The 16233-nt window shown below is 43.2% G+C and overlaps 1 protein-coding gene across 4 annotated transcripts in view; it reads right to left on the bottom strand.

Annotated features, from left to right (window-relative positions):
• palm2akap2 (PALM2 and AKAP2 fusion) overlaps positions 1-16233 on the bottom strand; it is a 94009-nt gene that overhangs the window by 27390 nt on the left and 50386 nt on the right. For 3 of the 4 annotated variants that reach the window (XM_030435367.1, XM_030435369.1, XM_030435370.1), the window contains exons 8-9: positions 15117-15941; positions 7409-7494 (exon numbers count right to left, since the gene is read on the bottom strand). In XM_030435367.1, the coding sequence (XP_030291227.1) occupies positions 7409-7494; positions 15117-15941 (911 nt within the window). The remainder of the gene's footprint in view (positions 1-7408; positions 7495-15116; positions 15942-16233) is intronic. The other variant, XM_030435371.1, reaches the window with a different exon arrangement.

Below are 16233 nucleotides of genomic sequence, written 5' to 3'. Positions count from 1 at the left end.
TAGCTCAACCATAAATCATAATTCTTGAACCCACACACAGATGTAACGGACCTCACTTCCTTTAAATGACCTTGACTATGAGGGTTCAGCTGGGCTCTCACAAAGATAACGACAACACCCCTACAGACAAAGGTGCCCCAAGTCCCCCCTCACACGTTCTGCAACAGCTCAAGCCCAAATGGTATTCTGAAATTCCAATCTTAGGCTGGAATGTGATAAAGATACTTCTGCAGCCTTTCACCACCAAAACACAGCACTGTGTTGTGAGATGAAACCCTGACATTAGAGGTCAACCTCCTGCCTTACTTCACCGAACTACCGATTAAGACAGTTTCTTGTTTACTGTAACTTTTCATGGTAAAAAATGATTCAGCGCTCTACTTCTATCAGACGAGTCATTTTATGCAGTTTTAAAATTTTGAAATATTCTATTCAAAGGCAGTTGTCTTAAAAATGTCCCGTTCCCTGTATTCCGGCGCTGCATTTTCATTGTGTATGAGAGCGTCTTTGTTGTAAACACAGTATTTCTGCTAGCAGGTGGTTTGTGCTTTGCTTTGTGCTGAATGAATGACTTCTGTTGCACAGTTTAACAATAGTCGGTGGATGTTGTAGACAATAGTGGGTGGCGGAGGTTGTGTAATGGTGGCCATCAAATGGCTGGGTTGTATTGTTGCGTTTCCTGCATCCCTCCAGTTCTCTTCCTCTCTGGAACTCAAATACCAAAACGCTGGACAAAATACTTTTCTGAGATGGAATGCGACAAAAATTGACCATTTGACCTCGTCAGGTGCTACAGTCAAACATTTTTCTTTCATTGTCATGTTCACCGACATCGACGTTACATGGCCCTCAAAAACCTGGTTCCTAAGGTCACACCTAACCAAATAAAACCCCAATTACAAAAAACATCAAATATATTGTGTTTGTTCTGTTTTTCAACTTAGTGTGTCAAAAAGGATTAGCAATTAGACACTTTTTGTTTTACACAACGTCCCAACTTCTTGGGAATCGAGGTTGTTTGGTTTGGTGTACCCTGAGTTGGAGCAAATGCTGACTTTGTAAGACCACCAATGGGGAAATCCTCTTCTTGAGCCAGAGCGAGAACCAACTCCAAAATAAACAAAATTGGCGACATTCATGAGTAAGATCAACACGCATGTATATGTTGACATTCCGTTTGAAGTAGACAGGTGGAAATGTAAATTGAAAATTATACTGAGTAATAATGTGAAAACAAGACGCTGATCTTTCAGGTGGTACCAAAAGCCAAATCTAACTGGATACCCAATCACAGCACTAATGCCCGTGACCCATTTCTGTACTCTATCTTTTCCTATGACATGATGCTTGGGTTTCTTTTCAAGAACCCACAATTTGCTCCTCTCTTATAGTACCAAGGTGATTTCATTTTGCTGTGTAATCAAAGGGAAAGTTCTGAGAAATAAACACAGATACACTGTGTCCTTTCATCACTTTAAGCTGTCATCCATTCCCAAGGGCCAAACAAAAATAGCCGCAGTGTCATTCACACCGCAAAGAACTACTTAAGATTCCAGCTGTACTTCAAACATGCACAAACATGAGCAGGCTTTGTCTTAATGCAGCAAAAATTATTTCAAGGCTCAGTGTAATAGCTGTGCCTGAGGGGCTCTCACATGATTCCCAATGACAATGTTTTCTTTCCTGTTCCTGTCAGCTGATGGAACACACATTACACTTGTGAAATGAGAACTGATAACTGAAAAGACACCACAATGGTGTATCAATGACAGAATTAGTGTCCATGTGAACAGCGCTGATTTGGCTGTAATGTTTGGGACTTCATCCAATAACACAAGGCGGAGTATCACTCTCTTCCTGGAAGACAGCCAGTGGAGGCACATCAACAGATCGGCCATTGAAAGGCCATCGGCCAGTTAATGTCAACAACACTTCGAGCCATGCGAGACTGAACAGACTTCCTAGACCCGCATCTTCCACCTTCCTCCCTCCCTCACGTTTTCCTCATTCGCTTCACACTCACAGCTCCAACTACCCTCCAACACACACACACACACACACACACACACACACACACACACACACACACACACGGATAGACACACACACACCTGCACCTCCACCGCCCTTTATCTCTCTGTCTACTCATTGTTTCATGTTATCGCGTCAGTCTCTGTCATCATGTCTCTCCTTCAGACCCATTTCCACCTCCTGTGTACACACCAAGCTTTGGGATCATCAACCACACAGCTGTTATATAACCTGTGATTATGTTTGTGCGTGTGTGTGTGCTTTCTGGGAAGAGGGAGAGGTTCGAAGGAAGAGGACATCATTGATAACTTTGTTGTTCCTGTCAGCATTGTTACAATTCATGCTGCTGAAAGAGAGGTGGGGACGAAAAATGTACTTCCACCAGACACACACACGCAAATCTTCAGCTACACAAACAGGCACTGTATATGGCAGGTACCCCCGTGTCAATGACTATCTAATCAAACTGTAGAGCTGGCTGTGATTTTTCTGTCCCAGGGCCCGGCAGAGCGATTGGCAAACACTTTGCCTGAATTGGCAGTTTGCTGCTGCGCTTCATTATTTCCAGAATGAGCTAGTAATTTCAAATGATGACCAAACAAAACAGCGAACACAGGCAATGAGCTATTCTAAATAGAGTGTGGTGGGCAATAAAAAAGGCACCAACCTCCAACACAACTTTGCTTGCCCCTCAGTTTTGAATGTTGCGTTTCATATCTGACCAGAATCTCATCACTGTGCCTTGTTTCTTGTACTGTTCTTCCTTGTGTCTGGTGGATGTGTTTGCCCATCTTACAGGCACTGCTGTGGTGAGTAAACTAGGTGCAAGACAAATAAACGCTGTCAAATCCAAGATAAACTCGAAATGAACACATGTCTCTCTTTACAGAGCGTTTGTGAGGATGTTCAAAGACACACACTTGATTACACCCTTCTGGTGTTGTATGGGTCAGCTGCACCCAAGCAAAATGACTGTAGTGAAGTCAAATCAATCGGCCTGATTGAAGCAATGGGAAAACAGGGTCAAATTATTTTTTCTCCAAACACCTTCTTTATTCTGACAACAGCAGGAAGATTTACCTTCCTAAAAAACAGCATCTGGTGGAGATACTGGATTTAACTGGAATATGTCTGCACCATGAGTGTGCAATTTTAAAATAAGTGGATTAAATCAGCTAACCCAGTATGGGATGTTTATCAGCACATCACTGTGCTCATCAGTGAGCTACACAGAAAGCTACAGCCCTCTGATGAGCTGATCTGACACCACAAGAAAATGAAAACCCATCAGCCAATTACCTCAAGCATGTCAAGGTCAGTCCATCCCTCTTTAACCATTAACACCGACAAGGTCTGCAATCAAAAGAATTGCAAGTTGCCTGGCAACAGCTACGGGCAAAGAGAAAGAATGAAAACTCGCCACCAGAAAAATCTGGAGCAAACAAATGAAGTCTGACTTGAGGTGCTTTGCTCTGGACATGTGCCAGCTGTCTCTCTGGTTCGATTGGCTGCCACTCTGTGACGGTCGTGACTGCCTCTTCTCTTTTCACCTTTTTAAAAAAATTTTAACATGCATTTAATATCCAAAATGAGTGTTTCTTAGCAGGGGTGGGGCTGGAACTGTGTGCACTGCCTCTTGACCAGGTTTGTTATGAGAGCACGAGCATGTTCATGTTTGTATGCATGTTTGAGAGTTACGTAAAGCTAGAGAGACATAATAAGCTGTTGAGATGGAGCTGCAACTACTGACTTTTCATTAGTGATTAATCTGCCAATTATTTTCACATTGAATCGATTCATTGTTCAGTCTTTAAATGTCAAAAATTGCTCATCGTATTTGCCCAGAGCCGAAAGTGATGCGATCACATTGCTTCTTCTGTCCGACCAACAATCCAAAACCAAAACACTTTTCATCTACTATTAAAAATCGCAAAGTAAAGCAGCAAATCCTTATGATTAAGAAGCTGGAACCACAAAATATTTGACATTTTTGATTGGAAAATGACAGAAACAACTGATTGTCAAAATAATTGGGAATTAAAAGAAGGGGATAACTAGACTGGACAAAAAAACCCCCACAAAGCAATTATCCAGTGTAACAACTGTATGATGTTTTCTCGGTGAGGGAGACATAACAGTAGAGAGAAGACTGTGTCTCTGCCTCTGCCAAGTCATTCAGCGCGTGGATGATGAAAACCAGGTTAAGGTCATTTCTATACTGGGTTAAAGTGATGCAGAGGAGGAGGAGGAGTAGGAGGAGCACACAGAGGGGAGAAACAGAGACTACTGCAGCAAGCAGTCTGGTCCACTGACCTCCTTTGGCTGCCTCTCTCTGTCAGGAGAGGAGGGTGCAGTATCCTGTGTCCTCCGCACTTTAAAGCCAATCAGTGTAATTACAGGCTCTGTTTCTATTAACCAGCACATACACACACACACACACACACACACACACACTCCAAAAACTAACACACATTGCTAATTGACAACACACCAGCATAGAAAAAAAGCCTCCTCACTTTCACTGACGTCCCTTTCTGAGTTTTCTATACTACATAAACTTCAGTTAAAATTACATTTCTGTCATGTTTTGAGCAGTACTTTTGTTTTAATTAAATCTACCTGTGTGTAGGAAGATGTGTGGCTAAGTGTTGATCCCCCTCGGAGCTCCTTAGCAAGGCTACGAGCGACTAATTAACGGCTAATAACCGGGATTAGTTGTTTAACAGCGGAGGCGTAACCGACCTGCTGACCGCTACTTCTTCTTCTTCGTCTTCTTCTTCTTCTACTTCTTTCGTTGTCTGCTCCTTCTTCACTTAAAACGTGGACGCGGCAGCTGCACCGCCGGCCGGTCGGGAGAAGCAGCCGGACAGGAGAAGTAGCGGCGCGGATGCTCGTGTGTTCTCAGCGGCGGTATCACCAGCGACTGAGATGACATTGAGCTGCTTTTTTACGCGCCAGCTTTTTCCAACCAGCAGTTCCCTCCTCTTCCTCTCTCTCTCCTCTCTCTCTTCTCTTCCTCGAGGCACGCGCGCTGAATAATGCAGGGGGGCTCGCGAGCCGTTTTCTGTCTCGTTCCAGAGACAATCAGAGAGCGAGCCGCCAGCGCGAGCTCCAGCCGAGCACAATGAGAGGCCGACCCGCGCGGATCAGGTTACCGCCTTTCATTCATTTATTCAGCTGCAAAACAACCTGACTGCAGCCCGGACAACCAGCGTCCCCCCCCTCCTCCGCCCAACCTCACCCGACCGAGCCCCTGCTCCGACCCGTACCCCACCTATGTCTCTCTCTCTTCTCCCTCTCTCCCCCACCCCCAGCTCTATGACCCCCTCCCACCCCCTCTCACCCAAATGTGCTCAGGTGGCATTTTTAGAGACACAACAACAGAGTCAGAACACTCCAGAACCATGGTGGTGGTAAAAGTTAACTAACCTACATGTAGCCTGCTCGAGCCTACACAAGTTGGTAAGTACTTGAACATGTGGCTTACCACATTTAAAGGGGCACTCATTTCTACTGTCTTCTCCGGCCCTGCATGGGATTTTACAAAGTATGAGAAAATGACCCTGATGATGACATTAGGGTTAGCCTTTGTTACAAACTTTGTGTGTGGAGTTTAAAGACTAGAGCGTTATCGAAAAGGGTCTGACCAATCACAATCAACTTGCATAATGGAAGGTGTAGGACCCAATCTTGCAGTGATGGTATCACGATGGATCTATTTTTGGAGCATCACAACCCCAGCGAAATGACTCGTTTGACTGTCATAACTACAGCCATTAGGTCCAATGAAATTCAGAAGGTCTAGAAGAGCCACGCGATTAAATTATTTAATCCCCATTCAAGTTAGCCAGGAGCTAAACCGGATGTTAGCCATCTCGGTCGGCGGAAGTCTCTACCACGCACGCTCTGTGGGCGGCACAACATGATAGATACAGGTATTTTTATAGAAGTCGAGCTTCTTTTGGCTTCAAAATGCCACTGAGCAGCTTTCATAGGACTGATTGGGGCTCTGCCTCCAAGGCTGTGTCTAGATATAATATAACCAGTAGCATAGGTGCTTTGGACCGGAATGGGCTAGCTGGCTTGTTCAGCAGGCTAACCAGGCAAAGTAAATTGATGGATACTTATTACAGAGTGGCTACAATGTACAAAAACAAAGAAAGCCAGCAGCATTATACATAAAATATTGATAAAATGTGTCATAAGGGAATAATAGGGTCACTATAAACTTGAAATTTACAGTACTGCACTGACCGCATGTCTCCCAGTAGAAGTATATCACTACTATATTAAACTGATTCCATAGTAGATAAAAATACCCCAAAGTACAGTAAGCTGACCATAAATAAAGTATTTGGCACCACGGACTCATTATGAATTCCCTTTCGAGAATTATGTTTTTTGTACTTTTTATATTCATGGTGATTTGGCTGTGGAACGCTATGCTGCCTGTGACTTTGCAGCGCTATGCTCTCTATGCCTCTCTTTAACTGTAATGTCTTTTGTTGCTGTTGTGTTTGTCTGACACACAACAGCAACACATCCGTGATTTACAGGAATCCAAAGAATTAGTTTGAGATATAAAGACACATATTTTAAAATTAACACCCTGCATGAAATTGCATTTTATAGAGGACTAAAGTTGCCAACATAAATGAATAAATTCTAGCGCAATGGATACATTAATGCGAGTAAATGATGCCATTAATTAATGTATAGAATGTGATAAACACAGACATTTCTGCTTTAATTTGCTTCTGTATTTATTTAACGTTGTATTAATTTGACTATTTATTTACTTTCCCATTTGTATTTTCCATTTTAATAATTCATTCATTTTAAAGTTTAAATTATTCATATATTTCTGTAATCTTCTCCCTTTGCATTTCCCACCCTTAAATTATTTCCACATCCCTGTTTTTTTCTATATGTTCCTTTTACATTTCTTTATCCATGTCACGTTGTATTTAGCTATTAATGATGGCAAAAACATCTTTTTTGAACAATTGTTAATAGAAAATCGCACCATCAGATTTTTCCCTCCCTCTAGTCTACACACACACACACACACACATTCACACATTGTACACACACCATTTAGGCGAGTGCTAGTCAAAAAAATGCATAATGGAAATTGCCGCTTGGAAGCCTGTAAAAGGGTGAACAAATGGTCCCCCCTTTATAGCTGCATCATGAAAGGTTTCTAGGCAGATATAGCGCCTTGGAGTGTTGCCTATTACTACTTTGTTGTCATACCAAGCTTTTGGGAAAACGTGACAGAACATTATGTGTAGAACATAAATGTGGGTAAATCCACATTTATGGATTCAAGTAAATAAGCATAAAAAACACACGCACAGGGACACAGACTACTCACCATGGCAGTGTGAGGATGTCTGGCCGGAGTGAAGGCTTGATACCCATTTGCTGTTGTCATGGTAACCCCTTGTGTTGGGCTGTAACCTATGATGAAACAAAATTTGAGTTGATACCACTGTCATCTTTGTCAGTCACCATCATACTTTCATATTCATCTGCACTTGTGTCTTATATACTGTACATATTCCAGTGTATACCCACCACCTCTATGGTAACGAACATTATATAACTCCAAAATATTTCATGAGGAAAAACAACCCCCTTTTTGGCTCGTTATCTGGCTTTGAGAGCGGTTTCACAAACCGCTAATGAATGGATCGTATCACCTTGAAATGTAGTGAAAGCATGACAATCCATCTGTCCTCCATGTCTGAATCTAACACCGTTAAAAGATAATGACTCAAACATGCACCTGCACACCTGCCCTTATGCTTTTGTGGTGGATTGTGTAACGGTAAACTGCTTACATCTGATATTCTGTCAGTTATCATCACTGTGCGAATACTTTTGATTTAGAGCAACTCTTTTTGCATGACATTGAAAATAAATCCTGCAGCTGCAGTCTCTTTATTTATTTTATCTTGTTTCAGTTATTTGCACAAAATTTGCACCAACATTTATCATTCAAAATAAGTTCACTTCATACTGTAACTGCTGTACCATAGTAGTGGTAGTAGTGGCCAGTGGTGGAAAGTAACCAAAATAATGTTCTTAAAATCACAGTATTTTAAGGGTCCATTAAATGCCAATTCTTACTTCATCTCTTCTACATTACTGTGGCAAATACTGTACCTCCTACTCTACTGCATGTATTTGACAGCTACAGTTAGGAGCTGCTTTGTGTATTAATATTTTATATGTATGTACGATCAGTTTCTAAAATATAGATGAAGCTATCCAATTTAAATAGCTGTTTAAACATTAATGCATCAGTAATGATAATCCAATAACGTAATGTATTTATACTATAATATAAATATACTTTGAAACCGACCATTCTGTACAGAATGTGTTGTTTCTTAGTGTAAGCATTTCTACACTGTATGATTGCTACTTGTAAAATATATAGAATATCCCCTAAAAAGACCTGGTAGGAGGAATTGTAGTGCCAGTATTGGCCGTTGTATTATTATAAGCATTAGTAGTAGTGGCTGTATAGTGGCAGCAGTATTAGTAGCATCAGCGGTGGTAGAATTTTATTAAAATTAGACTTGTTGCGCAGAACATTTCATCATTCAGGATCATTGTGCAGCTCATCAGTGTGCTGACTTTTCTGTTGTGTCTGTTGCCTCAAAAAGACGTCAAATATACTACTTTGACTTACACGAGTAAACCACAAATCATGTTAGAGGGCCATGAAGTCATTGCCCTTTCCTTTCACTGCAGACTAGAGCAGCCAAAATCATAATGTCACAGCGAATGCGTACAGTTGGACATATTTTCCACTGTTGACACTTGTACTGTATTATCATCCTCTCCCCCTCATGTGTGTGAGTGCGTGTAATAATTATCTGCAGTCATGGTTTCTGTCGAACACACCGGACTGTCATTGTCTCAAGATAAATCAATTAGTGTTTTATCATCGCGGAAAACACCCATCCGCTGTGCAGGAAATGTGTGTGTGGCTTCCTCCCGCTCGTCCTGTTTTCAGATATCTTTCAGTGATGAGGACTGTAATATAATCTTTTATCACTGTGGATGATGTGTTCTGTGGGAGTGTGTGTCACGCTTCTGCTGGTGGACAGCTGACGTTGTACAACTGTGAAGGGAATCTCTGACTCTCCCTGTTACAGCACTGTACTGATCAACAGAACACAGTGTATGGTTTCCAGTATGTTTATGTTCTCACAGTGTATTGCGTGAATTTATCATATGTGGCCTGTTCCCGGAGTGTGCGTACTTTTTCTTGTCTCTCATCTCTTTCTGTGGAGTTCAGAGGTATCAGTAAAGTTAGATGAGTGACCACAGTGGATGATGTCACACTGTTTGATGTTTTTTTCTTTGCAGTACCTACGATTGATACCAAGGGGGCGCCCCAGGGCTCCTGCAAAACTAGGGCATGTGTTGGGTCCACATTGATCCGACTATTTATCTAACGACGTCCATACCCTTCGTCTTTCCTTCTGTCAAAACAAGCTATGCTTTCCCACATTCTCTTCTCTGTTTATCTTCTCAAATATTACCTTCTTATGCTACTACCTACTCATTATTTTTTTGCACTGTGTGCACTCATTAAATGCCACAGACACAGCATGGGTCCCTACAGGAATGCTGCAGTAATTTTAAAGCGATTTTCTCATGAGCAGCGGCTAGTCATACGGAAAGAGATTACATATCGTGTCCCTGCACAGCCAGCCATTAGTCTTGGCTTTACTACTTCTAGGAACACACTGATGCTATTAAAAAAAGCAAATAGTAACAGGGATATTTCTTTACTTTGAATAATCTTTAATTGGAATTGTTTTTCGAGCTTTTATTGCAACATGTGCTATGCGAAAAAGCAGTGGCGGACTCAGGATGTTTGAGAACCAGGGGCGAAAAATAAAAAGGGCACCTTTGTATGTATGTGTTGGGGCACCAGCTCGTAGACACTCATGATATAGTGTATTTATAGTGAAGACTTCACCATCTTTTTCCACGAAAAAGGCACCCTCAAGGGCACTTTATCATCTGTTATATACCATAGGGGCATCCAAGCAGGCACTTTTTTTTTAACATGGGTGCACCATGTTTATAGACATGAAATTAATTCAGTCAAAATACCAAGGTACTCTCAATAAAGTGGTTCCAAGTAGAATTGTTTAAGCTTACATCAGTGACTTTATACAGAACATGCTGTATGAGAAAACAGTTGTGCGACCAGACTGTCACTTGTGTTTGTGCCTCGTCTTCTCATTCATAGGGATTGATGCCCTTACCTGATTGCATTTATTTAAAATCCTGTGTGTGTGTCTTTTTTCTTGTAAAACCTGACCCAATTAGCATCAAGGGAGAAAAAAAGAGTCTTAAAGGCCTATTTGTCATTCTAACACCCTTTCACATATCTGCTTATAAACTCATGAATCTAAGTATTGAAAGTGTCTGTGTGTGTGCTCGTTAGTGGCAGATAGGGGTGCAGTAAGGATAGCTTGTGATCTCTGTGTCAGCAGCCAACGGAAAAGTGAATGTTAGAGACAGATGGAAAGAACAACAAGCAAGAGACGGCAGGGGGGCACTGGAGAAACTCAGCTTTATTGACCAAAGATAGAGAAAGGATACAGACATCAGAGAGAGAGAGAGAGAGAGAGAGAGAGAGAGAATGTGACAGAGTGAGCTGTCATGACCAGAGAGAGAGAGAGAGAGGTAGAGAGAGGTAGAGAGAGACAGAGAGAGAGATTGAACAATAGAAAATGGCTCCTTTTTTTGTTTTAACAGTCCATACAACCAGTGAGGGCAGGCAGACAAGAAAGAGAGAGACCCCTACAGAGTCAGAGGAGTACTGCAGGCGTGGCAGTTGGGCTGGTAAACTCAACAAGTTTGCTTTTCCTGTGCAGCTCCTCGCTTTACATCAAGTAAACACACGCACACACGCACAGGCATGCACACACACACACACACACACACACACACACACACACACACACACACAGGCAAACCAGATTGGTCAGGCTGCATTAACTTGCCTTGTGTCTTATTCCTTTTTCTTAAAATGTTTTTGAGATTGTGATTGCATTTCCTTTTGTAGGTTCATACATTAAGTGCTTCTTTAATCTGTTGCACATCGTGTGTGCATTAAACGTTGGGGAAACTAACACTACGCATTTGAGATTTCTCCACATAAGCCTCCACAATCTTTAAAACCAAACAGTCATGCAATGAATATGAGTTGGCCAATACGGGACGCTAAAAAGGACCACATGAGCAATTGTCCCCAGCCTGCCAAGCCTCGCAGTTTGTTTGCTGAAAATAAACGTACTATGGGAAAATAAGTGTGAGAGGAACCATCTTCGTGTTTTGTCGCCCAATGATATCTGTTGTACAAATGGTGTAGTGTACAAATAATCAAAGTTGGCCTGGCAGACTCAGGATGTTTTAGGGGCAGGGGCCAAAAATAGAAAGTTGTGATACATTCATGTGAAGAGAGGGCACTTCACCATGTTGTGTCTACTGGAAGGGCACCCAAGAGGGCCACCAGTTTGGACAAGCGACAGGGCACACGGCCACATACTCTCAGCCAACATACAACAATTACGGTCCTGAGGTGGTCCAGATCTGGTAGCAAGAACATGTCTGCTCATGACATAGACCAGCTATAGTCATACAATTGGTTGAACTGTTGATGTCTTGGGCACCCGTGTCCTGGCTACCAGATCTGAACAACCTCTGCAGCTGTGATACATTGCTGTATTTGGGCTGAGTTTATTTAGCTGTTGTCCAACACTTTGCTGATCTAGAACAAAGAACCGGTTATGTCAAGGGCTGAGGGCGGGGTTATCTCAACCAAGGACCACCTACACCCAGAAACCAGAATGAGTGTAGCGTAACAATAAACAAGATTTTTACTATGGACTCCAAATTGAAGTAACAGTGGTCTGAGGACAGTCATGTTTGGATGCCAATGTAGGCATGCAAGCCAGGAGCAACACTTGTAAGGAGGCAATGTATGTCAGTCATAGATTTTCCTAGCAATAGTGGGAATTTGGAAACATATAGAGCCTCTGAATGATGTGACTCAAAGTAAACCAGTTCTTTAAAGTTTCATGGTGGAATCAACTCTGAACCAGCACTTGCACTCAATCAAAGCAACCAGAACACGGTTCACTTTGATCGACACCACTGGGCCAGACCAACTTTGCTATGTGGTAGATACAAACCAAGAGAATAAACATGGACGTGCTCAAAAGGGTGAATTTACTGGCATGTTTTATCGGTAAAATTGTTACTTTGCAGATGAATTACAAAATTGATAACAACATTTTTTAATGGATTTACTTAAATGAATGGAAACCAATGGCTGTCCAGAGGGAATCAATGTAAACTGTGGGGAATGGTCAGCAGTAAAGTAAATTGAATGTGATTTGTAGTTAATAGGCTATCATGCAAATGGTATGGATATTTGAGATCCTGCCTCTGCACAATGTTTTAAGACCCTCAGATGCCTTCAGAGGCCCACCGGAACACATCTGGGAATGGTAGCAGACACCAAGAGTTCAGAGAAGGTGGCGGCGGTGGTCAGAAGAGGGGGAAAAGTCGTGAGGGGTTAATAGTGATATAACACACAGCAAAGCAGTGAAGTTAGAGGATGAAAATATACAAAGCTCGCGCTTGTGCACTCATACAGTTGTGATATGGCATCATCATGGGACACAGTACCCATTATAATCAGAATTATCTCTAGATCTCTATATAGATGTGGAAAATAAAATCGTCGCTAAATAGAATATATAGTGTATTTACATTCTTTATCTACACAGGAGACTCGACCCGACGGGCCTTGGCGGTGGCCGTTCACACAGCCAGCGGGACTGACTGACAGCAGCAGTGGCCAATCACAATAAAGCATGTATGTTTGAAGGTCGAGGACAGTGAAGTGGTGGGATTGGATAGCTGTTTGCAGAGCCATGTGAGGAGAGATTTGATTTACCTGTAGACCTTTCAATGAATTCTATCTTTCATTATTTTTGTGACTATTATCAGAGTTAGTACACAGTGCAAAAATGTTCTTTTTACCAACTGAAGAGAAAGAGTAAAAAAAAAGGTTGTTGAGGCTCTTAAGGTCACTCTAGGTTAGTGTTATGTTCACTGTCACTGTTTTCCCATGTGAATAAAAACATTTTGATGTCAGTTAATCATTTTAAGACCCAGGATGGAATTGAACCAAGGACATTGCAGTTTCTGGCTGCACACCTGAGCCACAAAGCAACCCCAAATCACATTATTTAGATCTGAAGAGCCTCTATAACCTCTTTGTAAATGTGCAGATGTCTTCTTCGGTCACATATCAACACGTTTTTCTCTTGTGTGTACAATGGCTAAGTGTGGTCACTAACTAGACGCCCATCAAGCATCAGCGTCCTCTCTATTCTATGTACCATCAAAGACACTTGAAATGAGGCAAAATCTTTCCAGAGCATCCATTATCATTCGAAATAATGGCGGTGATTACTGCTTTTGAGAGCTTTTTCTGAAAGCCAGCCAAGTAAATGTCCTACAGTGGAATATATATGATGTTATAATGACACCCAGGCCACATTATTTGTAGCACCCTTGTAAACGAGGGCCTGGTCTATGACTAGAGCAAAAGCTGGCAGTGTTTTTTTAATTGTAAAGAGTATAATGGATCTCTGGCAGCCTTCTGCGGCGATGAAGCCAATTTTATGGACAAAAAAGGTGAATGTGGATTGCACTTTCTCTAAAAGCTCATCTGAGCACAGCTGTCATAATTAGTTATACGGTAGTGCCTGTTATTAGTCACTATTCATTCACACTGTTGTGCCCAGGCTGTTAGTTGTTAGAGGTGACCCATGTTTGTTTTCATAGGTGGAAATACATGTTCCTTCGCTGCCAGAGTGTACTCATTAAGCTGCCGTTAGCTTCCTGTGCTCTATAGGAAAAAGTTGGCTGTGCAGATCCTACTGGCTGCCAAAAGGTGTTCCACGGCTTCTTATTGGCTGCTGAGTTAGGAAGTACTAGAATAGGAGGAAATGACCTCAGCAGTGGAATAGCTGGAGTTAATGGACAAAATGACAGAGAGAGAGAGAGAGAGAGAGAAAGAGAGAGAGAGAGAGAGAGAGAGAGAGAGAGAGAGAAATGAGGAGAGAGTCCTACAGTGTCAAAAACCTCCCACGGAAACAGCCGTCACAACAATTCAATGGCCTTTCAAATTTGAAAACAAAAGGAAAAAAAAATTTCAGATAACAACAGCAAACTGAAATGAAAGTCTAATAGAATTTCTAATTATCTCTATTTTGTTTGTTAACTATCAATGTGGAAGAATGAAGAGGCACATAAAGAAACCAAGGCAACGAGTCCCCTCCTCTCCGCCCTGGTCAGAGAGAGTCTGTGCAAGGGAGGGTGGGGGTGGGTCGTTTGAGTTTCGTAAGTCGGATGTGTGGTTGTTTTTGTGTGTCTGTTGAGAGGGAAAGTGACTGAATAGAGAAATTTAAGAAATAACTGAGACTGTCTGTCTTTTTGAATGTTTTATATAACTGGCTTATTAAAGGAGATGAGTGGTTGATTGTCCTCAGAGCCAGACATGCTGTTAAACAGCATGGTAATGTGACTGATTGTCCGTAAAGTCTTATTGGCCACTGAGAGTAGTTTGATGTAACCTGGTTTAAGCTGTTTGTCAATTTTCTCAATCTGTATGTCTGCTTTTACCATTAATTCAATTAATTTGAATCCATGAAACATACTGAGGAGACAGGAGGCGGGAGGGCAGAGACTCCATGTCGACAGAGAAGGTAACAAAAGAGCAGAGATGTAGAGGTAATAACGTGACTGAGTAAAAAGTCAAAGGTCAGACAACAGCGTGTGAGTGCGTGCATGTGTGCGCCAGCTGATCAGAGTCCAGAGGAGGAGGAGGAGGAAGGCAGGGCTTCTGTTAGTAACCATCCAGAGACAGAGGAGAAGAGAGGGGTGTTGTGGGTAATAATAAAAGGGTGGAAGAGGGAGAAGATTCAGTCACATGAGGATGCAGCACTCGCAGCGTTTCCTCTTGTCTGTACCTGTGGCAGGGGTGAGGCTGGGTGGGGGGGCCGTGGTGGCGTCGGGGTTGGCGGGGGGCGAGGAGGCGCTGTCAGGCTCACGGCCGTCAGATGACAGTTCCGTGCTGACAGCCTCGGACGTGGCTGGCCGCCCCGACACGAGGTCGGCTGCCGTGCCGTCAATGATGGACAGATCGGTGACCGTCTTCTCCCTCAGCGATTTCTCGTCGTCTTCGTCGATCAGGACCACCTCGGCCTTTACGGCACCGTCGAAGCCGAGCAGCCGCCTGCTCTCGCTCGTGTCCTCAACGTCCTGGTAGCCGAGGAACACCATGGTGACTGGGTGCTCCGCACTGGCTTGGGGTGGGGAAGTGAGCTCATTACCTGGGTGGGCCATTGAGCCGGGCTGGGTCGTGATGGGAGGAGAAGGGGGCATCATGCCAAGCCGGGGCTCCCTCTGGAGGATGACCTGGGCTGGGGGGCTTGAAGGGATGGATGGCGGGGCGCAGGAGGGCGGAGAAAGATCATCGATATCTGCTGGGGAAACGTAGGCCTCTGGTGCAGCTGGGGTCACTGTCACCTGACCCTTTCCACCATCTCCTCCTCCAACAGGTCTGGCAGCTCGCTGGATCAGCTGGTCAACCTGTGCAGAGCTCCAACCATTCTCCACGGTGGTGGTGGACACACCCCCTGAGGAAGTGACCTCGTAGACCACTTTTCTGCCATCGTCATAGACTTTGATGCCACGCGATGCTGCATCCAGCGGGCTCACACGGTTGGCTGACAGGACGCGCTGCTCGCCGGTCTGTGGGTCGTGCTGTACGTTGATCTCCATGGCAAACATTGCTGTTAGAAGGGGAGGGGAGACAGGGAGAAGGGAGGGGTTTGATGCAGAGGGAAAAGTGAAGGGGTAGGGAGAGACCAGTGGAGGAGGTGGGGGGTGTTGGGAGGAAAAGGCGGGGGAAGTAAAGCGTGAGGATGGGGACACAGTGTTTTGATAAAACTGATATCTGCAAACTGTAAAACGTGACATTAGTAAGAGACATAACATTACCTTAATGTTATCCTTAAGAGACACAAACCACAGATGATGTTGAGTCAACAAGAAAAACACTTAAGTATTCCTCACTGTGCTTAA

This window comes from Sparus aurata, chromosome 12, assembly GCF_900880675.1.
Source record: "Sparus aurata chromosome 12, fSpaAur1.1, whole genome shotgun sequence".
Classification (NCBI taxonomy): Eukaryota; Metazoa; Chordata; class Actinopteri; order Spariformes; family Sparidae; genus Sparus; species Sparus aurata.
The sequence above is the reverse complement of the archived record's forward strand: the minus strand, read 5'-3'. Positions and strand labels throughout refer to the sequence as shown.